General features: G+C 44.1%; 1 protein-coding gene across 3 annotated transcripts in view; it reads left to right on the top strand.

Annotated features, from left to right (window-relative positions):
• Nucleotides 1-26,236, top strand: part of VPS13D (vacuolar protein sorting 13 homolog D) — a 222,375-nt gene that overhangs the window by 1,919 nt on the left and 194,220 nt on the right. For all 3 annotated transcript variants that reach the window (XM_070404108.1, XM_070404109.1, XM_070404110.1), the window contains exons 2-16: nucleotides 1,556-1,728; nucleotides 7,470-7,547; nucleotides 10,420-10,610; nucleotides 10,709-10,789; nucleotides 13,381-13,497; nucleotides 16,183-16,287; nucleotides 17,426-17,596; nucleotides 18,029-18,129; nucleotides 19,159-19,327; nucleotides 21,134-21,235; nucleotides 21,383-21,566; nucleotides 22,373-22,552; nucleotides 23,980-24,110; nucleotides 25,222-25,297; nucleotides 25,915-26,085. In XM_070404108.1, the coding sequence (XP_070260209.1) occupies nucleotides 1,632-1,728; nucleotides 7,470-7,547; nucleotides 10,420-10,610; nucleotides 10,709-10,789; nucleotides 13,381-13,497; nucleotides 16,183-16,287; nucleotides 17,426-17,596; nucleotides 18,029-18,129; nucleotides 19,159-19,327; nucleotides 21,134-21,235; nucleotides 21,383-21,566; nucleotides 22,373-22,552; nucleotides 23,980-24,110; nucleotides 25,222-25,297; nucleotides 25,915-26,085 (1,954 nt within the window). In that variant the 5' untranslated portion in view covers nucleotides 1,556-1,631. The remainder of the gene's footprint in view (nucleotides 1-1,555; nucleotides 1,729-7,469; nucleotides 7,548-10,419; nucleotides 10,611-10,708; nucleotides 10,790-13,380; nucleotides 13,498-16,182; nucleotides 16,288-17,425; nucleotides 17,597-18,028; nucleotides 18,130-19,158; nucleotides 19,328-21,133; nucleotides 21,236-21,382; nucleotides 21,567-22,372; nucleotides 22,553-23,979; nucleotides 24,111-25,221; nucleotides 25,298-25,914; nucleotides 26,086-26,236) is intronic.

A 26,236-nucleotide genomic window follows, 5' to 3' on the forward strand; every position in this document is an offset into this window, starting at 1 on the left:
AGGCCTTCCGTTGGGATCAGCTATCTTCTGGCGCTGAGATGAATCACTGGAGGAGGGGCGGGTGCTTGGAAAGGATCCTGAGATGGCTGGCTCCCAGTGGGCTGCCTGCCCTAGCAAATCTGGTGTCCACAGTTCTCATTGGGACCTGCTAGCTGAGCGACTTGGGGACCCATTGAAACGCTGGTGTCTCAAGTTTTCCAAATATTAACTTTAAAAAAAACCTGATTTCAGAGAGGAAGGGAGAGGGAGAGAGAGAGAGAGAGAGAGAGAGAGAGAGAGGGAGAGAGAGAGAGAAACATCAATGATGAGAATCATGGATTGGCTGCATGTCCCCTGTTAGGGGGTGAGGCTGCAACCCGGGCATGTGCTCTGACCGGGAATTGAACCGTGACCTGGTTCATAGGTCGATGATCAACCACTGAGCCATGCCGGTCTGGCTGGAATATTAACATTTTGTAATGCTAAAAATCTATACGTATTTTTGTAGTCCTAATAAATACCTGTTATTAATAATAATGATAGGCAGTAGTGATTTAGTGCTGAATGTAAATACGGTAGCCAGAACCAGATGTTTTCTGGTGTGTGTAATTACTGACTAAGATAGTTCATTGTATCAGCATCAGGCCCCAGTAATGCACCTCCAGGACATTTAAGAAGCGTGAACAACCACTGCCTTCTTCCTTCCTTTTATCTTATTTTACAAATGATCCCAATGAACAGATTTGCAAAATTGAATTAGGGGAGCCTTAAAGAGGATCATTGCAGAATATGAAGTTCATTGATACAACCTCTTAGTGCAATTTTGCTTTAATTTAGAACAGAATTTCAGTGTCAGCACTGTTGATATTCTGGCTAGATAGTTCTTCGCTGTGGGGTGTTACGCATTGTAGGATGTTTAACAGCATTCATGGTTTCTACCCACAAGGTATCACTTCCCACTCCTCACAGTCAAAAATGTCTCTAGACTTTGCCAAATCACACCTGGAGGAGAACCTTTGGTCAGGACAGCCTAGTCCCAAGGTGAGTCACTGAAAGCAAGCAGTTCAGGGATCAGTTACATTGAAAAGACATGCAACTTTGCATTGTAGGTAATATTTGGTAAATTTATAAGTGACTATTCCTTGCAGCTGCATCAAAACGTCGACGTATTGGTTTGGTCCTCCATTTACTAATGGGGATCTTACAGTGCTTCTCACCCCGTGTTTTCCTAAACCTGTGCTTTGCGTTCCTCCACCTTTAGGTAGAGTAGGAAAAATCAGCTTAAAACATCATCTGTTGCCTTAACCGGTTTGGCTCAGCGAATAGAATGTCGGCCTGTGGACTAAAGGGTCCCAGGTTCGATTCTGGTCAAGGGCATGTACCTTGGTTGTGGGCACATCCCCAGTAGGGGGTGTGCAGGAGGCAGCTGATCGATGTTTCTCTCTCATCGATGTTTCTAACTCTCTATCCCTCTCCCTTCCTCTCTGTGAAAAAAATCAATAAAATATATTTAAAAACAAACAAAAAAACATCATCTGTTTTTTCTGTTGATTTCCTTTTTTCTTTTCTTTCATAGATTCTTCTGTGATCATGAGAGAGAGAAATGAAGAATGATCCGTGATTTTTAAACACCTTGTCTTGGGGATCTAGTCATGTTGGAAGGGCTTGTAGCCTGGGTTCTCAATACCTATCTGGGGAAATACGTCAATAACCTGAACACTGACCAGCTCTCCGTTGCGCTTCTGAAAGGTGAGTCCATGTGTCTCTTTTTGGTAAAGAATTGCCTTTGCAGATGGCACTTCTCCTTTCTATATTCTCTTTGTCACATTGAGAATGATAAAACATGGTGTTCAGATGGCTTTTTTAGTAGATATGCGTAAAAGGAAATTTTTTCTCCCATATGATGCTGATTATTATTATCGGGTAACTTAAATATGTTTCTGTATTGCTGTAGATTTTAGGGAATTATTGATTTTTTTTTTTTTTTTTTAAAAACTATACTACTGGTGACTGTGCTTTACCCCAGTTATTGTTTTTGCCTTATGAAGGGTATGGAGGCAGCCATGATATACTGATAATGGCACTGGCTTTGGCTTTAAATGCCGCTGTGTTGCTTATTAGCTATAGAAACAAGTCTTTGAAATTCGGAGCCTCAGTTTCTTTAGAAAACGAGGCTGATACACTTCTCCAGGGTTGCTTTGGAGGTCAGAAGGACAGACAGTTGGAGCTCCTCTACTGGTGTATCATAGGCACCCGGTCAGGGTTTTCCATGATGTTCCTTTGAGGTGTCCCAGAAGTTCTGAGGTCTCGTCTTGCTTAGTTGTCGAGTACCGAAAGCTTGAGACATCATAGCCTATATAGATCTCTACTCGGTAAATGCAGTCCCGTGGTTCGGTGGGGGGATTGGTAAACTGCTTTTTTCCTCCTTCTCCCTGTTTTAATTTAAGTTCTCTTTGCTCATCTCAAAATGTAACTCTTTACTAAATCCTGAGAAAGGAGATTAAGCCAGTCTGAAAGCAAGTGGGATCCTAGAGAGAGGACAGGAGGCCTCCAGTACGGTCAGACCTCAGCTTCCTGGAGCGTGACTTTGGGCAAGTGGGTCAGGACAGGTGGTGGCCATAGCAGTGATGCAGATGATGGTGGTCTGAGCATAGGGTGCGGGTCACTGGTCACCCTTCCCCAGGGGAGTTGCTTTCCGGGTCTTTCTGACCCATCTAATCCCATGAAAGGATTGTGGCAGCCACTGGCTGTGGGGAGCTATCAGGGTCACACCTCCACTTCCTTCCCTTCATTGGGAACAGAAACAGGCTCTTTCCCAGTCTCCTCCTGCTGCTTGTCCTCTGGTCCTTAGAAGGGAGCTGCTTAAATGCAAAGTGAAAGTGACCAGTCTTTCCGGGAAGAGGCTATGTTCAAAGTTCAGTGGCCGTGCCAAGTTCACCTCTTTGGCCATTTACTGAAGTTCTCATACCCGCTGTGAAGCTAACCGGGTTGTACAGGGCAGGTACAGGGCCTGGAAAGAGACCGGTACACTGTGGCCTTGCTGATAAAAGAGCTGGCCCTCTCAGCAGGGGATGGTGAGAGGATGTTTGCCGAAGAAATGAATAAATAGACATTTTTGTGGCATATGATGTATCATGGAATCTATAGTAATAACAGATTTCTAATCTCAGAAGTTTTAGATAGAATATATCTTGTAACAACTGTGCGTATCTCTCTGATGCTTTAAACTGCTTTTCTATACTTATTTTCTTTAAAAAATATTCTCTATGGCTTTTAACGAACCTGTGGAGTCTGAGGAATATTTCCCTGAGAAATTGAAAGTTGCTTTTTCTTTCATAACCGGTGTTAATATGCTGCCCATCCTTATGGATCCAAGCACACCCAGTGCTTGGCGGAGAGTGTTGGGGTGTCCCAGGGTACTGAGAAGGGCTTTGTAAAGAAGTTGAGGGTTTTGGTTGATCTCAAAGACACAGTTACAGTTTTGCAGTGTTTAGGGGTGGAGGACACTAGATGTTATTTTAATCTATCTGCCAATATTTACTATTCTAGATGCTTTGGGAGATGCATGGAGACTGCAGTAGTGGTCAAAAGTATGGGTTTTATAGCCAGACTGGGTTTGAATCCCAGTTCCTCCATTTACTAGTAACTCGGGCAAGTTACTCAAATTCTTCAGGTTCCAGTTTCACTTTCTGTAAGCTGGAGGTAACAGTAACTATCTCATAAGGTTCTGAGGGCTGCACACATTACCCTAAGTCAAAGGTTCTTGGCATATAGCGAACCCCCTCAACTGGGGTTATCATCATCCACCGTCATGGTCATTCATATGGGATTGGCTGGTGGGGTGGACTGGAAAGGCCATGTTAGAAGTAATAAAAATGCCAAGTTCGCGTGTGAGTGGTTGAAGGACAGAGCTAGCATTGTGTAAGATTTCCCTCGTTCAGTCATTCAATGAACACTTGATGAACACCTGCCTTGGGTAAAGCTCTGTGTTATGGAACGATACGAAAAGGGGGGACAGTAGAAGATACTAAGAGCTCAGGCGTAACAGCCGTGGGCAAACTACGGCCCGTGGGCCGGATCCGGCCCGTTTGAAATGAATAAAACTAAAAAAAAAAAAGACCGTACCCTTTTATGTAATGATGTTTACTTTGAATTTATATTAGTTCACACAAACACTCCATCCATGCTTTGGTTCCGGCCCTCCGGTCCCGTTTAAGAACCCATTGTGGCCCTCGAGTCAAAAAGTTTGCCCACCCCTGGGCGTAGGAGCTAACCCTGGTTTCACCGTTTGAAAGCTGTTTGTGACTGTAAGTGACTTAAGCCTCCCCTTCACCCCTCTCCCTCTTGCCACCTGAGATCAACAGATCTGGTATGAACTCTGGCACTACCACCTACGGGGTTTGTGGGTTTAGGTGAATTGCTTGTCCTCTAAGCTTCATTTCTCAAAAATGGAGCAGCCCTAACTGGTTTGGCTCAGTGGATGGAGCATCGGCCTGTGGACTGAAGGGTCCCGGGTTTGATTCCGGTCAAGGGCGCGTGCCTGGGTTGTGGGCTTGGTCCCCAGTGGGGGTTTGTGCAGGAGGCAGCCCATCGATGATTCTCTCTCATCATTGATGTTTCTATCTCTCTCTCCCTCTCCCTTCCTCTCTGAAATCAATAAAAATATTTAAAAAAATGGAGCAGTTAATAGTATTTCCTCATACCATTGTGAGGATTACATGAGATCATGCATATGCAGTGCCTGGCACATAAGTGAGTCCTCACTAAATGATGGCCGTTGCTACTACTACAAAAATTATTGTTACTTATCCGCCTCCATCTTTATAGTCCTTGTCCTTGGAGAGCTCGCTGATACTCTGTTGGGGAGACAGAAATTACATGGTAATCCAAGGGGTGTATATATTACATTGTTATTACTAGACTTCTAGTTATAATGCAATGGGGTACAAAGCAGGGGAGCCATTCCTCCTGTCTGGGACTCTGGGAACTCTGGTATGGAGGGAGCTTTTGAGTGGACCTTAGCAGGGTTTTGATAGGGATGCAGGTGGGTCACCAGGCTCCAGGGAGAGTGAAGCGTGTGAGTGGAGGCAGAAGGCTGAAAACTTGCACGGGGAAAACTTGCAGGCCATGTTTGGAGCCAGAAGGTAGTGGCTGCCAGTGCCATGCCAAGGTGTCTGAACTTTGGGCTGCGGGCATATCTGTAACCCAAAACTTAGATTCCCCTCCTTTTTCTTTCTATAAGCTCTGAATCTCAGATCGGCCCTGTTAATGACCTAGAGCCGAGGGAAGAGGATTTAATAGTCATTAACAATTACTGAGAAATGACCCATCTCTAAATTCACCCCAGTTCTAAGTGACTAGATTTGCTGCTAATCTGAGATGAGACATTTTTGGATGAGAGAGACATCCATGGCTATGCCTGCATATTATTTACCTGTAAATAAATGAACATCATTATCATTTATAAAGTGCTTGCCTACACTGGGTGCTTTCGGGCCTGGCCTCTTGGAGGGACCTCTTCCAGCAGGGTCAGTGGTGGGTACCTGTGTGAGTGGGTGGGGCAGTAGGAGGCCTTTGGACTTGAACCACGCGTGGCTGCTGCGGTTTTGCCTGGGCCCTCAGTTCTTCTCATCCTTTCTTCTGTTTCCGCTCCTTTCCAGGTCACCTCCTTCATTCTCTGGGCTGCAGCTTCTTTAATTTTTCATGGTGTGGATTGCCTACAATTCGTTCCACTTCTCCAGGCTATACAGCAGCCAAGCAAACGTAGGGCCGTCAGCCTCGTCTGGGTACTGAAAAATAGGGCAGATGTTGCTTCTTCAAAAGAAGAGACTACATACTTTCCTCCCTTTCAGTCACTTTCAACTGATAAGGAATATGTTTCATGATATTTTTTCCCCTTAAGATTATTTTCTCCCCAAATGTTTGTCCGGGCTCTCTGGGGTCATTAACTTCTCCTTTTGGTTAGTCTTAAGATATGTGGATCCCCCATATGGACAGCTGTTCCCGCAAAAGTCTGAGCAATAAATTGGCTACATTTGCTCAGAATCTGCCAAATTGCTAGATTTGAATACTTAGAAGCCAATTATGCACTGGTCTTGAACAATCAGGGAAAAGTAATCAAGTTTCTTGCATTAGTGGTCTTTGGAGGAAAAGCCTTGCTTGCCTTTTTTCCTGGGTTCCCTTACCAGTTAAGGGTTGCTGGGTAGCTGCTGTCTGTACTGCTTGTTCTTGAAAATAATGCATCTCAGACAGATTTCCGTGACTCAGAAATTGCCTTGTGTGGTGCAAACAGTTTTGTAAAATGAATGCTGTCTTCCGAGCTCTTTGGGGATGAGAATCCTGCCTTCTCTTTTTGTAACCCCAGTGGTTAGTATAGTGTCTAGTAAGGACAGGGATTGGTGTATATATATATATGTGAATGAATGACTTCCATAGTCGGGGGTGGGGGGTGGGGTGAGAGATCTAGACTATTCCTTGGAGGCATCTTGTACTTTGGGGTTTAAGTCATTGTCAAAGCTGGGTCTGAAAGGTCTTCAGTGGGGGTACTGTTTGTTCCTTTGCCTTCTGCTTGGTTATTTACACCTGCAAGTGGAAGTGCAGAGGAGAACCTGCGGAGCTGGTCCCTCCAGAAGAGAGAGTCTAATTCCTTCTCATGACCAACTTCGTTAACTCTCCCAGGCTCCCAAATGTTGTGTGCAGTACACCCGTTTTTGGGGTGTGTGTGTTGGTAAGGAGAGCTTGTTAAAATTTGCACATTTCTGTGTTTCAATCCCAGAGATGCCTGGCAGGGGGCCCAGGAGCCTGCATTTCATCCCAGGAGATTCGGATGTTAATGGTCCTCTAGTGAACATTACCCTGGACTAGGGGCTTGCAAACTGGCCAACTGGCCAGATTCCCACCTATGAGCTGAAAATGGCTTCTACATTTTTAAAGGCCTGTGAAAAAAAAACCCCAAAAAACAAAAGGAGACTATACAACAGACACCATAAACCCTGAAATATTTACTATCTGTCTCATTACTTCATCTACTGTAAACTTCAGCTGTTATTTACATGTCAGAGTGGGAGCCAGGAAATTAGTATAGATGAAGCACATAGGCTGGTGGTGGCGCCTCCGTTGGCTTTTTGTCGCTCTGGTCTGGTTGTAAAACTTTCCCTTTAACCTTCAGTGATTTGCACAGAGTAGGCATCTGCCGCATTTGTTGGATGAACATTTCATGATATTATTTTATTTATGTAATTATTTTTATTTTTCAATTACAGTTGACATTCCACATTATTTTGTATTAGTTTCAGGTGTACAGCATAGTGGCTAGCCAATCATATACTTTACAAAGTGATCCCCTGATATTGACAATATTCCCTATGCTTCACTTTACATCCCCGTAAAGTAACTGCCAATATAGAGTTCTTAATCTCTTCACCCTTTTTACCCAGTCTCCCAAGCCCCCTCTCGTCTGGCAACCACATGATGTTGTTTTTATTTTTTAGGTGCAGTCGAATTAGAAAACTTGCCATTAAAGAAAGATGCCTTGAAAGAACTGGAGTTACCATTTGAAGTCAAAGCTGGTACGTGGAGCTAAGGAGAGGAAGGCAGTGCTGAGTGTTCATTGTGTGGGACCTGAAATTGAGAGTCCTTGACTTGGGCTCTCTGTGACCAGGAAGAGGCAGGGTAGGAAGTACAGAGTTTAGATCCATCTTAAAATGTGGTCTCTAGGCCACTAGTATCAGGATGACCTTGGGGTGGAAATGGTGGAGGAGGTCACGTGGCCTCTGACCTACTGAATTAGAATCTCCAAGGATGTGTCATTCAACTTGTATTTAAAATATATATATATTTATTGATTTTTTAGAGAGGAAGGGAGAGGGAGAGAGAGAGAGATTGAAACATCAATGATGAGAGAGAATCATTGATTGGCTGCCTTCTGCGTATCCCCCACTGGAGATTGAACCCACAACCTGGGTATGTACCCTTGACTGCAATTGAACCTTCAGTCCGCAGGCTGACTCCACTGAGCAACACCAGCTAGGGCTCAACTTGCATTTTTAATAAATATTTCTGGTGATTCTTATGTTTACTGGAGTATGAGACCTTCTGTTCTAGGTACAGGGGATTTTATTTTCAGATAATTCATTGTAAATGTTACTGAGAGAGTTTACTCTATTGCATAAAAGTGGGCTCTGGAACAGTATGCCTGGGTTTATTCTAAATCTGCCATTTTCTGGCTCTGTGACCTTGGGTAAGTTTCCTACAACTCTGTATGTGCCTCCTCATCCTTAAGATGGGATGATAATAGTACCTACATCAAAGGAGAATACCTGAGTTAATACATTAAAATTACTCAGGACGATGCCCGACACACTCAATAAATGTTTGCAACTATATAGGAGTTCTGCAGTTGTGAGGTTTGGTGAGGAAGCAAGAATTGTTCTGGAATAAAATATTCTCCATTGAATGATCAATTATAAAATTGGTCTCTATTTAGACACCCCTCATCATTCAACAGTAGCCTGTTGATATCAGTCAGTCTTTCCTTTATTTTGGAGTACTTATCTATAATAATAAAAGGGTAATATGCTAATTAGACAGGATGTCCTTTTGGACATCCTTCCTGATGAAGCTGGGGCAGGAGGGAAGCCAGCCCGGGTCCTGGGTGTCACCGGCAGCCAGAGGGAAGCCTGGGTCCTAGGTGCCAGAGGGAAGCCGGTGCCGGCAGCTAGGGGAAGGAAGGCCTAGTCTTGCACAAATTTTTGTGCATTGGGCCTCTAGTATTACAATAAAATGCAAGTACAATGGAAATAAAAAACCTTGCAAAAGATTTAGGCTTTCTTGAAATCAATTCAAGTGATGGGTGATCTGCCAGTCAGAAGCAGAGGCACTGACTCATTAGAATCTGAAGGAAAACTTTCAAGAATGATGACACTTCTGAGTTATTGAAAGCTCTTGGGAAAGGTTGATGTTTTCTGATATTTTTGCAAAAATGATTATTTTTATGCTTGTTCTGCAAAAATTAAAACCTAACATCATTTATATTTTAGTCATATAGTTATTAGAATATTACATATTCTCTCCCCAATTAATTTTGGTTATAATTGCAACTGTGCACTAATTATTGTTAAAATTCTTTGCTGTTAAAAGTGGTATGTTTATTAAATATAAGAAACATTGTTTTAGATAAAATCCAAATTAAAATGTGTTTTTTTTTCATTATTGTAGATATCTGAATTTGGTACTGGATTACACAGTTGATCACTTGGTGTCATCTTTAAAAATGCTATTGTTAAATACAAGGGTGGGCACAGATAGGTTTACGGTTGTGAGTATGTGAAATAGTTTATTCTTGGGTTATTGCTTATTATTAACCTACTTTTGCCCACCCCTGTATAACTGATCAATCCCACTTGAATTTTAGATCTTACAGGGTAATTAGAGGCCCAGTGCACGAAATTCATGCACTTGGTGAGGGGGGTAGGGGGGCCCCCAGCGGGGCTAAGCCATCAGTCAGACATCCTTAGCGCAGCCATGGAGGCGGGAGGGGCTCCTGCCACTGCTGCTACGCTTGCCAGCTGTGAGCCTGACTTCTGGCACACTGACCACCAGGAGGCAGCTTCTGCGTTGAGCGCCTGCCCCCTGGTGGTCAGTGCGCATCATAGCGACTAGTCGTTTTGATGTTAGGTCGATTCGCATATTAGCCTTTTATTATATAGGATGATCGCCCCCTGACAACTGTGCTGCTTTCAGAGGTTGGGCTTTCAGAGGTGGATCTTTGAGAGATCCGTGAGGACAGGTCAGATGTTCTTATGCAGTATTCCTCAGTGGTGACTTGCCTCTAATTAATTGAATTTAAAGAAGTCTTGAGTTCTAGCAGGCTTGACTGGAAATGGTAGAACTTGGGAAATAAGTATCACAATTCTCCCAGGCTCTTTTAGTTCTCCCATCAGGCCAAGTTCTCATAAAGAATCAATTCTTCCTCGATAGAGGCCACTGCAGCATCTCCGATATGTCAGGGGGTATGTACAAGATTGGGCATACTGTAAATCTGATAATGCCCAATAAGTACTTATCAGCCAGCAAATTAATAATGAGCAGGAAATGAGGTTCATGCCCATGGGCTTGTGCAGGTTCCATGGGAAGAAAGACACCCCAGAGAAATTTAAGATGTAGTCCAGGTGGGGGACAGCTAGTTTCCAGGAGAGAGCTCTTGCATTTGCTATGGTCAAGTCACACTGAACTTTCCCCAGCTTCCAGTTTATTGTGCCTAATTATTACCCATCTCAGCTTACTATCGCTTGCTTCCCAAGTACGAGGACCTGTTGCCTCTTTTCTTAAATTCAAAAAGGTAAAAATAATAATGCTCCCCTAAGAAAACAAGAAGAATACAGAAAAATAGAAGGAATTAAAAATATGTAAAGACATTTAACAAGGTTTTCTTTTTCCTAGGTTTAATTGGGAAAGTAACCCTTCAGATTCCCTTTTATCGCCCCCATGTGGACCCTTGGGTGATCTCCATCTCCAGCCTTCACTTAATTGGAGCCCCTGAAAAAATACAAAATTTCAATGATGAAAAGGAGAAACTGTTGGAAAGGGAACGCAAGAGAGCTCTTCTTCAAGCCCTGGAGGAAAAATGGAAGGCAAGGCAGAAATCCTTTGATCCGGAAGAGCATCGTGGTGAGACTCGTGACGTGAGCAAAGCACTAGCTCTGGCTAACACCGGCTCTTTTCTTTGTAGAATGAACGCCAGCAGAAAGGGGAATCCTATTGGTATTCCGTCACTGCCTCCGTAGTTACGAGAATTGTGGAGAATATTGAAGTAAGTCCTACTGACTTTTATAAAGCAGAAACAGGAGAGGGATTTATTTCTCAGGCTTACACGTGTTTACTTCTGAGCTGTCTGTTTCTCAGGGGCCTCGCTGATACAGGGTGTATTCCGTAGACAGGACTGACTGTTCAGGTGTGCCCTTCTCTAGGCGGTGCCCGGGGAGAACCTGAAAAGCAAGTCCCACGGCTAGGCTTTGGGCACAGGCTTTTCTTGCTTCGCTTAGTGTGAGTAGGAGTTTTCGTTTCTCTTAACATTTCACTTCACTTTCTTTTTGAATGTTGGAGTCCCACTTGCTGAAGGATTTAGCCACATCACCTAATAGTAAGCTTTCATGGCTTTTGTTTCAGGGTAAATCACATAAGCTCTCTGATCTCAGTTTCTTCATCTGTAAAATGAGAGAGGTCGGATGCACCGTTTCTGGTTGATTAGATAGTGAATTGTGAACAGCTCACTAAGATATTTAATCTCTCACGGATGGATCTGGTGGCAGTTTGATGAGTATCAGTGTTAGGGCTATTGGCCACCTTTTCCACTTTAATTACAAATTTGTTTTGTCCTCAAAAAACTAGATCAGAGGCCCTTTTCGTCAGCCCGTACTTAGTACCTCCAGGATTTTCTTGCAATGCCCGGGTAACACAGGTGTATCACTTTCCCCCCAAATAGTCTGAGGTTGTTGGTTTCATAACTTTCATGAAAAGGTTGTTACATTTGAGGTGACTGCTTTGAATTCTGTTTCAGAAAGTTCTTTCTTTTTTTTTTAAGTTGTCATTGATTTTTGAAAATTCATCATTATTTTTATTTTATTATTTTTAAAAAATACATTTTTATTGATTTCAGAGAGGAAGGAAGAGGAAGAGAGAGATAGAAACATCAATGATGAGAGAGAATCATTGATTGGCTGCCTCCTGCACGCCTCCTACTGGGGATTGAGCCCACAACCCAGGCATGTGCTCTGACCTGAAGCCACCTCTTGGTTCATGGATCGATGCCAACTACTAAGCATGATGATCACATTTCAAAGGAATGGCTTTCAGGTCCTTGAGTTGTAGGAGATTACACACACACACACACACACACACACACTTCAAAGGGATGGAGAAAGGATTCACAATTTTAAGCCCTTAGAGCAATTATAAATGTTCTAAGAAAGGGAGGTCAGAGCTGATTGTCAGGTGTTGGCTAGAACAAACAAACAGCCCTGAGCCTTTCCAGAGAGGAACTCAGAGAGGGGCTGGATTGTCCCAGGGACAAGCTTTAGGCTGCAGGAAGCCACATCAAAATTGGGTCAAGTTCTTAGGGCAGGAGCTTGAACAGAATGTTCCTGCGAGAGTCTTTGCAGTTCTCAGGATGTACCACACTTTGTTTATCCATCATTGGGTGATGGACATTGGGCGTTTCCACTTTTTGGCTACTGTGAATAGTGATGCTGTGAACATTCGGGTATAGGGTTTTGTGTGAACGTGTGTTTTCAGTTCTGAGTATTATATACCTAGGAGTGGAGTTGTTGAGTCATATGGTAACTATATGTTTAATTTTTGCGGGGAACTAGCAAACGGTTTTCCAAAGTGGCCGCACTGTTTTACAATTGTACCAATAATGTATGAGCGCTTCAATTTTTCCTCATCCTCATCTGCACTTGTTATTGTCTCTTTTGATTATAGCTACGCTAGTGGATATGAAGTGGTATCTCACCGTGTATTTTTTTAAATATATATTTTTATTGACCTCAGGAAAGGAGAGGAGGAGAGAGGTAGAAACATCAGTGATGAGAGAGAATCATTGATCGGCTGCCTCCTGCACGCCCACATTGGGGGTTGAGCCCAAAATCCAGGCATGATCCCTGACTGGGAATTGAACTGTGATCTCCTGGTTCATAGGTTAATGTTCAACCACTGAGCCGCTGGCTGGGCTCACTGTGGTTTTGATTTGCATTTCCTTGGCTAATGTTGCTGAGTATTGTTTCATATGCTTATTGGTCATTTATAAGTCCTGTTTGGAGAAATGTCTATCCAAATTCTTTGCCCATTTAGAACTTGGTTTATTGTTTTTTTAATTATTAAGTTGTAAGTGTATTTTTAATATTTAATTCTAGTCCATTATGAGACATATGATTTGTAAATATTTTCTCCCATTTTGTGGGTTGTGTTTTCACTTTCTATTATTTTTTAATTCATTGAAGCAGCATGCCTTTTCACTAGCTTGTCTTCTGGGGCAGAGGGAAGTAAAGAAATAAATAGGTACAAAGTGTATATGTCCTGCTGATTTCCTGTATCTAGGTGTGGGGACACAGGCAACTCTATCATAGAGGGAGGGCCAGGTACCTGGATACAGCGGTATTTCTTCTAATGTGTCTCTATGGTGTCTTCTGAGTTGACTTAATGAAAGTATTGTAGCTCTCTTCTGTGTGTGTCCAGTTTGTGACTGTAACGCTGAGGGGCTTGAGGAGCATTGGCTCTGTGATGTGTGTATAAAATGCCAGCTGCGATTTACGTAATGTGGCTCAGGGCAGTGTGACTCCTACCTCTAGTCTTCCACCCATAGCAGTGGCCTAAACGTGCTTTTATTTTTTCTCCCCTTTGCAGTTAAAAATTCAAGATGTTCACTTACGCTTCGAAGACGGTATTACCAATCCTTCCCACCCTTTTGCCTTTGGCATCTGCATTAAGAATGTGTCCATGCAAAATGCGGTGAATGAGCCTGTGAGTATGAAATATGACTGAGCCAGGAAGAAAGCAGTAGTTGTGGGGAGTCTGGGGCTCTGCTCTTGTCATCTTGCCTCATGTGGTTGAGATTGCATTCTTTTCCACCAGGGTCTTTCCCTGCATGTATGTCTCTGGCCTGTATGTAATACATCTAATTTTCTGGAATAGGGAAACAGTTAAGTTTCTCTGACCTTTTGTTCTGTCACTCATCCTTTAAATGTTGGTGCAGCCCCTTTCATTTTCTCCACAAAGAAATCAAGGTGTGGAGAGGCTTTCATCTTTGGTTTTCTTCTCATACCATGTGCCCTCCCAGGTAAACTCATCTGTTTCATAGTTTCAGTGGCCACCTGGGAGTATTTGCTGATGGCTTCCACTTGCACTCCATTCTCCCCCTCCGGACTGACCATTGTATTCATATCCATCTACCTGTGGATACAGACACCGCTAGGGCATTTAGGCTTATAACCAAAACGATCCCATTATGTCCCGTCTGTCCAATTTGCTCCCCTGAAACCAACTTTTCCCCTTTATTTTCTAACATGTTACTGAAGGTCCAAACAAGCAAATGAAAACCAGCATCTTACGAACGCTTTTATGTGCGAGACACTGTTCTTTGTGCTTTGCACGATTGCTCATTGAATTCTCTGTGCTTTTCACCACCACTGTTGTCCTCCTGGTGTGGCTGAGGGTGCTGAGGTGCAGAGCGCTGACGGGAGGGCGGATCAGCTCTGCATCTGGGGTTGGCAGATTGGCCCCCCACCCGTTTTGTAAAAAAGGCTTATTGGATCACTGCCGTGCCCTTTGTGTGTAGTGTCTAAGGCTGCTTTTGTGCTACAGTGGCAGAGTTGAGTCGTTACAACAGAGATTGTAGGGTCTACAAAGCCTTCATGTGTACTCTCTGGCCCTTTTCAGAAAACGTTTGCCATCCCTGCTCCAGATCATGTGTTCTTACCCACTCCCCTAATCTCTAGAAGCTCCGTGCGCATCCTTCCACTTCTCATTCCTCAGCGTCCATGTCCATTTGATCACAGCGTCCTGCCAATGTTTCCTGCACAGTGTCTCAAAGGTAGCTCTTCTCTTAGTCACGCTGCACCTGTCTGAGTTCAGGATCCTGTCACCTTCTGCCTGGGCTGATAAAGCATCCTGTTCGGTGACCTCCTTGCTGCCATCCCAGGCTCTCGATTCATTCTGTGCCAACGCTTCCCACCCTTTTCCACGCCATGGCACACAGAAAACAAGGAGTATTTGTAGGGGACACGCGGGCAAAAGGATGTGGTTAGCTCAGAGTAACCAAGTATTTCTAAAAAGTAACTTGATCCTATAAACTTGCTCATTATCTTTTTTTTAAAAAAAATATATTTTTATTGATTTCAGAGAGAAAGGGAAAGGGAGAGAGATAGAAACATCAATGATGAGAGAGAATCATTGATTGGCTGCCTCCTGCACGCCCCCTACTGGGGATTGAGCTCACAACCCAGGCACGTGCCCTTGACTGGAATTGAACCTGGGACTCTTCAGTCCGCAGGCCGACACTCTATCCACTGAGCCAAACCGGCTAGGGCTTGCTCATTATCTTGATGTGACTCATGGCTCCTTTTCTCTGGCACACCAGGGGGAGCTCTACTTTGCACTGTTGCCAGAGTTTTGTTTCTAAAACACATACCCGGTCCTGGTGCATACCTGCATCAGAACCCTCGGGGCTCCCTGTCACGTAAAGTATGAGCTCCAGAGTCCTTGGTGTGGTGTATACTTCCTTTCCTAGTGTGTCAGTGTCCGGGCAGCCATAACAGATAAGCTCAAATAGGTGGCTTCTAACAACAGAAATGTATTCTCTTGTTCTGGAGGGTGGAAATCCAAAATCAAAGCGTTGGTAGAGTGGATTCTTTGGAGGCTCTGAGGGAGAAACGTTCCATGCCTTTCTCTTTGCCTCAGGGGGTAGCCTTGGCATTCTGGGCTTACAGATGCATCTTTCCAATCTCTGCCTCTTTTTTCACATGGCCTTCTCCTTTGTGTCTTTTTTTTTTTTCTTCTTTAAGGGCACCATAGGGCCCACCCTAATCCAATATGACCTCATTTTAATTTGATTACATCTGCAAAGACCCTGTTTCCAAATAAGGTCCCATTCACAGGTTTTGGGAGGACATGAATATTTTGGGGGAGGAAACTATTCAAACCAGTACACCTAGTAACATCCAATCTACTTATCTCAACACCTAACTAACTCCGATACCAAATATGTCCATACACATGTGTGATTACTGCCCCCACAGCACATGAGCCGTGCTCCAGTCACACAAACTCACTGTCCTCTGAGGTTGTCAGGCATTTTGTATCGTTGGCCCTACTCTTTGCAATGCGTCCTTGTCCTTTCCTCTTACCGGCTCTATGCCTGAAACTTACACATCTCTGAGTCATGCAGTGCTGTTTTCTCTTTGTTTGCTCGTGGCTTCTTAAATACTCTCCCTCTGCTTTCCTCTGCTTAATTAAAATTGTTGGCATGTTTGTATTCCCACTTAGCTACACTTGAACGCTGGGAGAGCAAAACCATGCTTTAGTCTAGTTTTGTATCCCCAGCACCTTGCAAAGGTGCCTGATGGGTGATTCTTCACAAATGGCTTGTTGAATGAATGAATAAAGTCATGAATATGGAGTCATCTTGTTTTCTTCCCTGTCTTACCTCAGGTGCAGAAGTTAATGCGGAAAAAGCAGTTAGATGTGGCAGAGTTTAGCATCTATTGGGATGTCGATTGCACTTTACTGGGGGATTTGCCTCAGCTGGAGTTGCAGGTATGGTTCTGGCAGAGGGCTTTATTGCGACACTGCACTGAAGTGAAGGGGTGCAGGGTCACTGTCGTGTAGGTTTTTGTTCTCTGCGTCTCTGATTCCTGTTCCCATCCCCCCTCCATAGGCACCCACTCTCAAGTGTGTTGCTTGAGGTATTTGCTATGTATATAACTGAACAATATGTCGTGTTTTGTGTATGTTTTACATTTACATTGCATTTTAGATTTCCTTGTGTGTTTTTTTTTCACTTAAGGCTATGTTTTTAAGATGGATCAGTGTTGCTGTTTATTCTTCTAGCTGATTGCTCTGACTACTGCATAATCCACCGTATGCATCAAACATATGGTTATCCATTCTTCTAGCCACCATATACTAGGCATTCAGTTATTCATTGAACAAAGCACCAGATGGGATTCTTAAAAGAAGAGCTTTCTTATGTTTATGTTGACACTTCACCTTTGGTGGAATTCCGTTAAGAACTACTTAGATCAGCGGTCGCCAACCGATGGTCTGTGGACCTCTGGTGGTCCGTGAGGTTTGAAAGGTTGGTGACCGCTGACTTACAAGATCATTATAAATCATCCTATATAATAAAAGGCTAATATGCAAATTGTCCCCTCCACCAGGAGTTTGACCAGGAGTTCAACCAGGGGGTGGGGTTGGCTGGCCAACTTCCGGAGTCTCTTCCTGCCAGCCCAGCCTGATCGGCTCTGATCGGGGGCGAGCCGGCCGGACTCCACCAGTGCACGAATTCGTGCACCAGGCCTCTAGTTGTATATAAAGTATTACTGTTTGTGAAGGCTTACAAAATAATCTGTTTAATCTTTTTCTAAAGTAATTGTAGTTGATTTAAGTGAAATAGAGAAAAAGTACTCGCTTTTTGTCCCACCCAAGATTATCTTTGGCTTGATGCTATCATACGGAATGGTTTGGTTTTGTTAGTTTGATTAAATAAATACTGTGCTTCCATACAGTACAGCAGTATGCAACTATAAAATAAGGGCCAAGACCATATATAATAGTCTCTAAGACACAGTATTAAGTATTATGTTTAAAAAACAAAGGCAAAACAGGACATATACCATTTGTGTAAGAATGGTTACAAAACTAGAAAACTGACAGAGGTTCTTGTGACGCTCAGGAGGCCATGGGCAAGAGCATGGAGAGCCGCGATCATCACTACATCTTGGAGCCGGTGTGCGCATCTGCCCTTTTGAGGAGAAACTGCTCCAAAGAGCCTCTGAGGTCTCGGCACACTCCCCGTTTTGAATGCGACATCCAGCTGGAGACCATCCCCTTGAAACTCTCTCAGGTACCCCTCTTTCCCCAGCGGTCTATGCTCTCACCGTCAGACTCGGAGCTGGGGTGAATGAGCATGTTGGTAGAAGGACTGCAATACTTCACAGCACCCCAGTAGGAAAGAAAGGACACAGAAAGTTGTGCCCACAGTTGTGGTAGGTGTAGAATCCATTGTCTGTAGTGCGGTCGGATTAGGCTGATCTCAGGTTGGTTCTGAGTTGGCTTTTAAGTGCTGGGCAGAGCCCAAGAGCACAGTCATGTCAATACTTAATTGTCAGAGTCCCGGGAGAAGTGCCACTTGGAGCGGAAATTTGGTCTTCCGGTTTGCACTGGTTTTCAGTTAGGTGGATTGACTAATATGAATTGTTCTTGTTAGATACTTGTCTTCACTGGGTAAAAGCAACAAATCAGTTCTAACCTAGCATCTCTTAATCTCTATTAAAAGCTGCAATACCGGCAAATCATGGGATTCCTCAAGGAGCTGGAACGGAAGGAGAGGCAGGCGAAGTTTCGAAAATGGAAACCCAAAGTGGCCATCTCTGGGAAGTAAGGGCTCGCCAGTTGTTGTATATGAAGTACACTTTGTTTTTTTTTGTATATAGATCAGAAATATCCCTCACTGTTCTTTGCACGTGGCTAGAGATATTAGTAAAAGTAGAGTCGATTTTTCTGGCCTTTAAATGCCATTTCTGTTGTTTATCACTGTTGATATTCTGACTGTCGGTTGATTTGGTGATGTGTTAGCCTTAGGTTGGGCGTAGGGGAAGTGAGAAGGCCCTCTTGGTCTTGTTCAGCAGGTAGACTGGGGTTGCTTGGATGGGACCTGATTCTTTGAATCTGCTTCCCTATGTCTTTTCTCCCGGGTTGTTTGGTCGACATTTACATAGTGCACTTTCTAACTTCTATAGCGGAAAGAAATCTGTTCATGCTGCAGTGATAAACTGGGCCAATCCAGTATATTAAAATTCTCTTAGATCCTCTGCATTCCCATATCTTTTCTGAAGTATTCCACTTAAAATCGTCAGTAGTCAAATCCGTGGTAATTATCTTATGATGGCATTTACCTTCCAGTCACCACTTGACTGTCGGTGGAGGGGACTGATATGGGTCCTTCAAACCAATTGAGGGAAATGTTATTCTTTTTTTTTTTAAATATATTTTATTGATTTTTCACAGAGAGGAAGGGAGAGAGATAGAGAGAGTTAGAAACATCGATGAGAGAGAAACATCGATCAGCTGCCTCCTGTACATCCCCCACCGGGGATGTGCCTGCAACCCAGGTACATGCCCTTGACCGGAATCCAACCCGGGACCTCTCAGTCTGCAGGCTGATGCTCTATCCACTGAGCCAAACCGGTTTCGGCGGGAAATGTTATTCTTATATGATGTAGATTTGCTTTCCCTCCATGTTGAGTTCAGCCCAATATTTTAAAATGAGTTTGCGGCAAAAAATGACGGCTGACAAGAGAAAAGTTGTCTCAGAATAGGAGTGGTGTTCTGTGGGCTGCCCTGGGTGGACAGCATTTTAGTTGCTTTCAAGGTAAGAAGTAATGACATTGTTACGAAATATTTCAGCTGCCGAGAATGGTGGTACTTTGCCCTGGATGCCAACCTGCACGAGATCAGAGAGCAGAGGAAGCGCTGCACCTGGGACTTCCTGTTGCACCGCGCCCGCGACGCCGTGTCCTACACCGACAAGTACTTCAGCAAACTGAAAGGAGGCCTGCTGTCTGCAGACGACACGGTGAGCGGGCCGTTGCCTTGTGTTTCTTGTCATCAGAGGGTAAGAATGCTGTTCTCTCAAAGGCTGAAGAAAATGGAATCTGTGAAGGAATCAAGTCCCTTGCTACGGAATTTCATTTCACGGGATAGAGTGGGTCTTACTAGGGTGAGAGCTTGTTGGAAGGCCACGGCCTTGCCTCGACCAGAAGCATCCTACACCTGGTGCTTGAGGAGAGCTGGCCACGGGCTGGAAGGAGGGAAAGGGGCTGTGGTCCAGCCGCGCCTTCGTGCCCACTCCCCATGCCCCTCCCCTCCTTGCGCTCTGTGCAGGGCTCACAGAGACTCTTCAGCTAGTCACCTGCATCTCTTCAAAGCCCATTCCTCGTCATTGATTTTTTTCTCTGAGTCTGTAGCTCATCTCTGTAGGCTTTGGCCTAAACTTTCCCTAAGCCCAATTGATTTGCTTGAGGTTTTGAGGTAGAAGCTAGGCAGAGGGGATGAAGTAGGTGGTGAAGGCCAGCTTTTCTTGCTAATTGTAGGGTTAGAGCCTCTTAGAACCACCAGGCCGGGAGTGCTGGCCTGGACCCCAGCCTGCTCTAGTACCTCTCCTCTTCTCCTAGGAGAGGGAGTGGGGACTGCTGATTGCTTTGCTCCTGGATTTGTGTCCGTTTTGTGAGCATCAATTTTTGCAAAGCGATTTAGACTGTTTCTAATATTTCTTCTCAGGTGTTATCTCTTAATTAACTGTTTCTTTAGTAAACCCTTCCAAGCAAAAAGGAATCTTACTTTCCCTTTAGCACCTGTCTTCGCTCATGCTGCTCTAACAAAATGCTATAGCTTGGACTTAAAAAACCAGCCATTTATTTCTCCCAGTCTGGAGGCTGGGAAGTTCAGGATCCAGGTGCCAGCTTGGCCAGGTTCTGGTGAGATTCCTCCGCCTGGCTGCCTTCTTACTGTGTGTGCACATGGCCTTTTCTTGGTGGAGGGAGAAATCTGTCCCCTTTCTCTTAGAAGGGCACTAATCCCATCATGAAATCCCACTCTCACGACCTCATCCAACCTAATTACTTCCCAAGGTCCTATCTCCAAATCCCATCACATTGGAGGTTAAAGCTTCAGCATTTGAACTGAGCGGGGCACAGACATTCCTCCCATAAGAGCATCCCACGGTGTGGTAACCACTCAGTGCTGAATCCCTGGGCGTTCTCGCCTCTCCCGCTGGCACCCCGAGGCATGACCCACTCACTTTTTCACCAGTATCAGGCCTGGTTACTGACATGGGAAACTTCTGGAAATGATGGGGTCAGCCAGACATTTTTTTGTTGTAAATTATGTGAAACACACATAATTTCCTTTTCCTAATGTTGGGGTATAAGAACAGTTTAGGATAGCGAATTCTGTCTTTTGCATATTTGCATGTAGCTGGCTGCTCTTGGTTTTTCCTAACTAGCATGAAACAAATTTAAATGACTACTTCCTTGCAAATGCACGTGTGAAACAAAGGAGGTAGAGGCCTGCACACTTGCTGTAGAAACGTGGTCCTGAGTTTCCTCATTGAAGTGGGAGGAAGAATAACTAGTCACCTTCCTCTGTAGTTACCGTTGGTCTCAGGGACCAAGTACGGTTGGGGTTATGTGGAAGAGCTGTTTAAACCGGAAGCATAGCAACCATCGACCCAGCTATTTGTCGTCACTGTTTCTTGGCCTTCAGTGGAGATGTTGGGGACCGGAGAGGCTCCATCACAGTCCTTGTAGTGAGTGGTGTGCGAGGTGTCCAGTTCTCTGGAGCTATAACACCTGTTTGTTTGTTTTTGTTTTCACCCCAACAGGAGGAAATGTGTCGGATTGAAGAGGAACAGAGCTTTGAGGAATTGAAGATTTTGCGTGAGCTGGTGCACGAACGATTTCACAAGCAAGAGGAGCTGGCAGAGGTAAGGAGCCCTCTGTGAGGAGACGTGCTCGGACTCAGCACTCCGAGCGCTTCCCCTTGTGTGTGCTTATGCTTGGGGGCTGGGGGTGGGCAGCCACAGCTGGTTCTGTCTGTGGGTCCTCATGTTGCTCATTGTTGATTGGCACAGAGCCTGCGAGAGCCTCAGTTTGATTCTCCAGGAGACTGTCCTGGAGACCCAGGCAGCGGTTCGGGCAGTGGGATGCTGCAGTACCTTCAGTCCTGGTTTCCTGGCTGGGGTGGCTGGTCTGGGAAGCCAGTCGAGGGGCTGTCAGCAGAGCAGCACGAGCAGTGGACTCCTGAAGAGATCCTGGGTAAGGCGGGCTCCTTCCCCTTAGCCCTCAGGGTGAAGGTGAAGGGAGATGCTGGGTTCATAATAATTTGTTACTTTTGAAACAATCCATGATATTTTCAAGCAAACAAAAAGAAGTAGAGATTGGTAAAACTGTTTGTCTCATATTCATAGAGGCAGAGCGAGGCGGTTTTGGGAGACACTTCATTTGCAACTCTGCTACTAAATTTGAATATTAGCACCTTGTCAAGTAGATCTTAGCGACAGGGATGGTAAGAGAACTAAATGTGGGCAAGTTCAGAAATTTTAAACTGACGCTCCAATCCCAGTCCAGAGCCACTCTTTAGACCCACACTGCCCAGTATGGCTTTCATAGCCACACATGACCGTTTAAACTCTAATTAATTAAAATTAAATAAAATAAAACATTGGCTTTCTCAGTCACACTAGCCACATTAGCCACACGTGCCAGGTGTGCCCACTGCCCTGGACAGTGCAGGTGGAGAATGTTTCACTATGTTGGGCAGCACGGCTTTCTCCTGTACTTGCCTGTGAACCTGAACGTCCTCCTGGTTGGGAATAAGTTGTAAGAGCCCTGATGAAGCAATTGGGTGATTTTAAGAGTCTCATGCTCTACCGACTGAGCTAGCCGGGCACCCAATTGGGTGATTTTAAATTAGTGAATAAAACAGTCACCACAGCTCTGGAGTTCTTCCCAAAGAAAGGGACAATGGATACACAACGTCATCATGACTGACCAGTGTGCCTGGTTTTGCTTCGGAAGTTTTCCCATGTGTTTTCTTAGCCTCGTTTCTTCCTCATGGGCAGGCACCGAGGACTTTTTCGACCCCGCTTCGGACGCCTCCTGCATGAACACGTACACCAGGCGGGACCACGTCTTCGCCAAGCTGAACCTGCAGTTGCAGCGGGGCACCGTGACTCTGTCGCACCAGGAGCCAGGCACTCCTCAGACCCAGGAAAGTGCTTTCATGCAGCTCGAGTTTTCAGGTACTGCCCCAGAACCCCTGGCTGGTGCTCATCTCTCAGGGTGCCCGTGTCCACGCGAATCTCATTATTTGAGTAGTTATGTTCTGGAAAGTTGCTGCGATCATCGTCCCCAGGGGGAAGCACACAATTAGGTGCCTGGGAACCTCTGGCTGTAACACCCATTAAACGATCAGTACAGAACCTTGTCTTACGTGTGATGCGTTTAAAGACACCTTATCTAATATATGCTGTTGATTCATTAATGCTGAACTCACGGCCAGCAGTAGTGTAACGCCTGCCTGAGTGAAGCTTATCTAACACAGATTTTTCTCTGGAAGACACACCACAGCCTTTTGTGCTCAGGGACACTAGACAGCACTTCAGCACTATGCGTGGGGGCCATTGTGAGCAGTGAAATCAACAAAAAGCAGGAAAAGGCAAAAAAACCTGGCACTTAATGGACCGTGAAAAGGGCACAGTGTACAGTGGGAGAGCTGGAACCAGAAGGCAGAGCGTGCTTTGTTCAGCCTCAGCTGGGAACGCACATTTTTTGCTGTCCTGCCCATGTCCTCGAAAGCACCACGAGCATTGATTTAGGGGCGACAAATACATTTCAGTGAATAGGCACACTCGCAAATACGGAATCGGCCAATGATGAAGATCAGCTGTGTTTGACTTCTTCTTGTGACTTTGAATTATAGTTGTATAAAAAAATACAGAGGTTGGTTTTTACAACTCACAAATATTTCATTTCATAAAATAGTCACTTACCTGAAGTTTCTAGTATAGCTTAGAGCAGCAGTTCTCAACGTGTGGGTCTCGACCCCTTTGGGGGTCGAACGACCCTTTCACAGGGGTCGTCTAAGACCATCGAAAAGCACATATATAATTACATATCGTTTTTGTGATTAATCACTATGCTTTAATTATGTTCAATTTGTAACAATGAAAATACATCCTGCATATCAGATATTTACATTACGATTCATAACAGTAGCAAAATTACAGTTATGAAGTAGCAACGAAAATAATTTTACAAACACATGAGGAACTGTATTAAAGGGTCGCGGCATTAGGAAGGTTGAGAACCACTGGCTTAGAGGCAAATGACCGCCCCCCCCCAAAAAAAGCCAGTTTGTTTGACTTTATAATCTTGAGAATTAGGATTTCATAAACTTAATATGGACTAGCCGATTGTTTGAATTTAATTGTAAAATGCTCTGTTTAAAATTCGTTCTGCTATGAAGTGTCTGATATTCCTTATATATTTGTATGGGTGGATTTATACACATGGACATATAGAGAAACAGATAGGGGTTTTTTTTCGATTTCAAGGCAAAATAGTTCATGATATCTAATAGTCCTCTGTAAAATATTATACCTAATGCTTATAAAACACTTTAGGCTGTCATGGCGTAGTATCAACTCTTATATTTATTTTTTTATAGATGTAAAGCTTTTGGCAGAATCCCTTCCTCGAAGAAATTCTTCCTTGCTTCTAGTCCGGTTGGGTGGCCTGTTTCTTCGAGACCTGGCCACAGAAGGAACGATGTTTCCTCTTCTGGTCTTCCCTAATCCAGTACGTACAGTGGTGGGGTGGCGAGTCCATCTGGGTGATGGTGATACAGGTCTGTTTTAGGCAAGCAATAGTTAATATTAACTTGATTTACTTTGACATTTGATCATCTTGAGACAGATGGCCAATTAAAGGCAATATGGAGTTAGATAAGTTTTTTATTTTTTATTTATTTATCTATTTATTTATTTTAATCCTCACCCAAGGGTATTTTTTCCATTGATTTTTAGAGGGAGGGAGGAGGGCAGAGGGAGAGAGAGGGAGAGAAATACATCGATGTGAGAGACATTGATTGCCTGCTCCCACATGTACCCTGACTGGGGCTGGGCATCAAACCTGCAACCCAGGTATGTGCCCTTGACTGGGAATTGAACCCGAGATCCTTTGGTGTGTGGGCTGAAGCTCTAACTATTGAGCACATGGCCAGGGCTAGATAAGTTTTTAACATTTATTAGAGAGCAAATGTTGGTGGGATTTATGGCAATGCCCTCTTCCTTTCCTGTGTTGTGGTGAACATGGAATAGTTTGCTCTGATTTGGAAGAAAATGCCATTAGCACTGCTGTTTTCTGCATTTCAGGGTTAATGTTTGAATTTTCTCTGTGTCTGACAGACCTTTGTATGCATTCTGACCATTAGTCACTTGATAGGACCTATTCTCTTTCTAGAGTTCCAAGAAAAACCATCTCAATTTCTATATATATGCTAATTTTTACATAGAATATTATTTATTAATTATAGATCTTCAATCTTAACAAATTGTCCAAGATATGATCAGAGTAATTGAATAAATTTAGCCACTTACTCTGCCCATAATATTTTTTGTTGGGGGGTGTGTGGACTTGTGGAGAGAGTGGGAGTGCAGAGTGAGAGTTTGAACAGCTGTACACGGTTAATATTCCTTATTGAGCAGTCATTCATTAAATGCTCGGAATGCCAAGTAGCATTGTCAGTGCAGAAGAAAATACGTGTTTTCACAGACTAGAGGGATCGTTCTGCAAGTCCTCTGTGATCTGATATCAGATGAGTTTTGATTTGATTGTGCTCAGTGAGAGCGATGCCAAAGCATGTGTGCCCTCTCCCGCTGACATTTATGCATTTTGTGTGTGTTAATAGGAAAAAGAAGTTGGCAGAGTTTCACAGTCTTTTGGTCTCCAAACAATATCTGCAGACAGAAGTGAACACTACCCTGGTAATTTGTAATATGTTCTTAAAACTAATCCTGGAAAATACGATGATTACAGATCAGTAGTCTTGGTTACCCATAAGAGAGGGGGCGTGTCTTGTTGTGTGGCCAGTGCTTTGCTGTGTGGACCCCTGTTTGACTTGGGGTCAGCCCGGTGCCCTCTGGGGCAGCCTCCCAGGTCTTCAGGGTTCTTGGTTTTCATAATGGGAGCAAATGCAACCACTTTCTTGAGGAGTCCTGTCATAATTAAGGGTCAATCCTTATTAAGGGTCATAAAATGTGTGTAAATGTGAACTAATTGGAAAATAATTTAGGAGATGTCTTTTTTTCCGAATGCCTCCTGGGTCTGTTAAGAATCGGGTGGTTGATTTTTTTTTTTTTAAATATATTTTTATTGATTTTTTTACAGAGAGGAAGGGAGAGAGATAGAGAGAGTTAGAAACATCGATGAGAGAGAAACATCGATCAGCTGCAACCCAGGTACATGCCCTTGACCGGAATCGAACCTGGGACCCTTCAGTCCGCAGGCCGACGCTCTATCCACTGAGCCAAACCGGTTTCGGCAAGAATCGGGTGGTTGATTTTGCCGTGTTCCGTTTTCTCACTCTGGTTCTTTCCTCCAGCTGCGGACCCAGATGCTCCAGTGTTTGAGATGCTGTATGAAAGAAACCCAGTGCACAGCCATTTCGAGAGGCGGCTGAATGTTAGCACCAGGCCCTTGAACATCATCTATAATCCCCAGGCTATTAAAAAAGTAGCTGACTTTTTCTACAAGGGAAAGGTTCATACCTCAGGTTAACTTTTTTGTTTGTTTGCTCTAAAGTTCCTTTCTCAAGACATCTTTCCTGTCATTTCTGGCGCTCTGGACAAGGCTTATTGCACATTCAGGTGGCCTGGTAGTGGTAGAAAAGGCCTTAAATCAATATCCTTAAATATTTTCTTTTT

Source organism: Myotis yumanensis, unplaced genomic scaffold (genome assembly GCF_028538775.1).
Source record: "Myotis yumanensis isolate MYYU_CA2020_CCGP unplaced genomic scaffold, mMyoYum1.0.hap1 SCAF_2, whole genome shotgun sequence".
NCBI lineage: Eukaryota > Metazoa > Chordata > Mammalia > Chiroptera > Vespertilionidae > Myotis > Myotis yumanensis.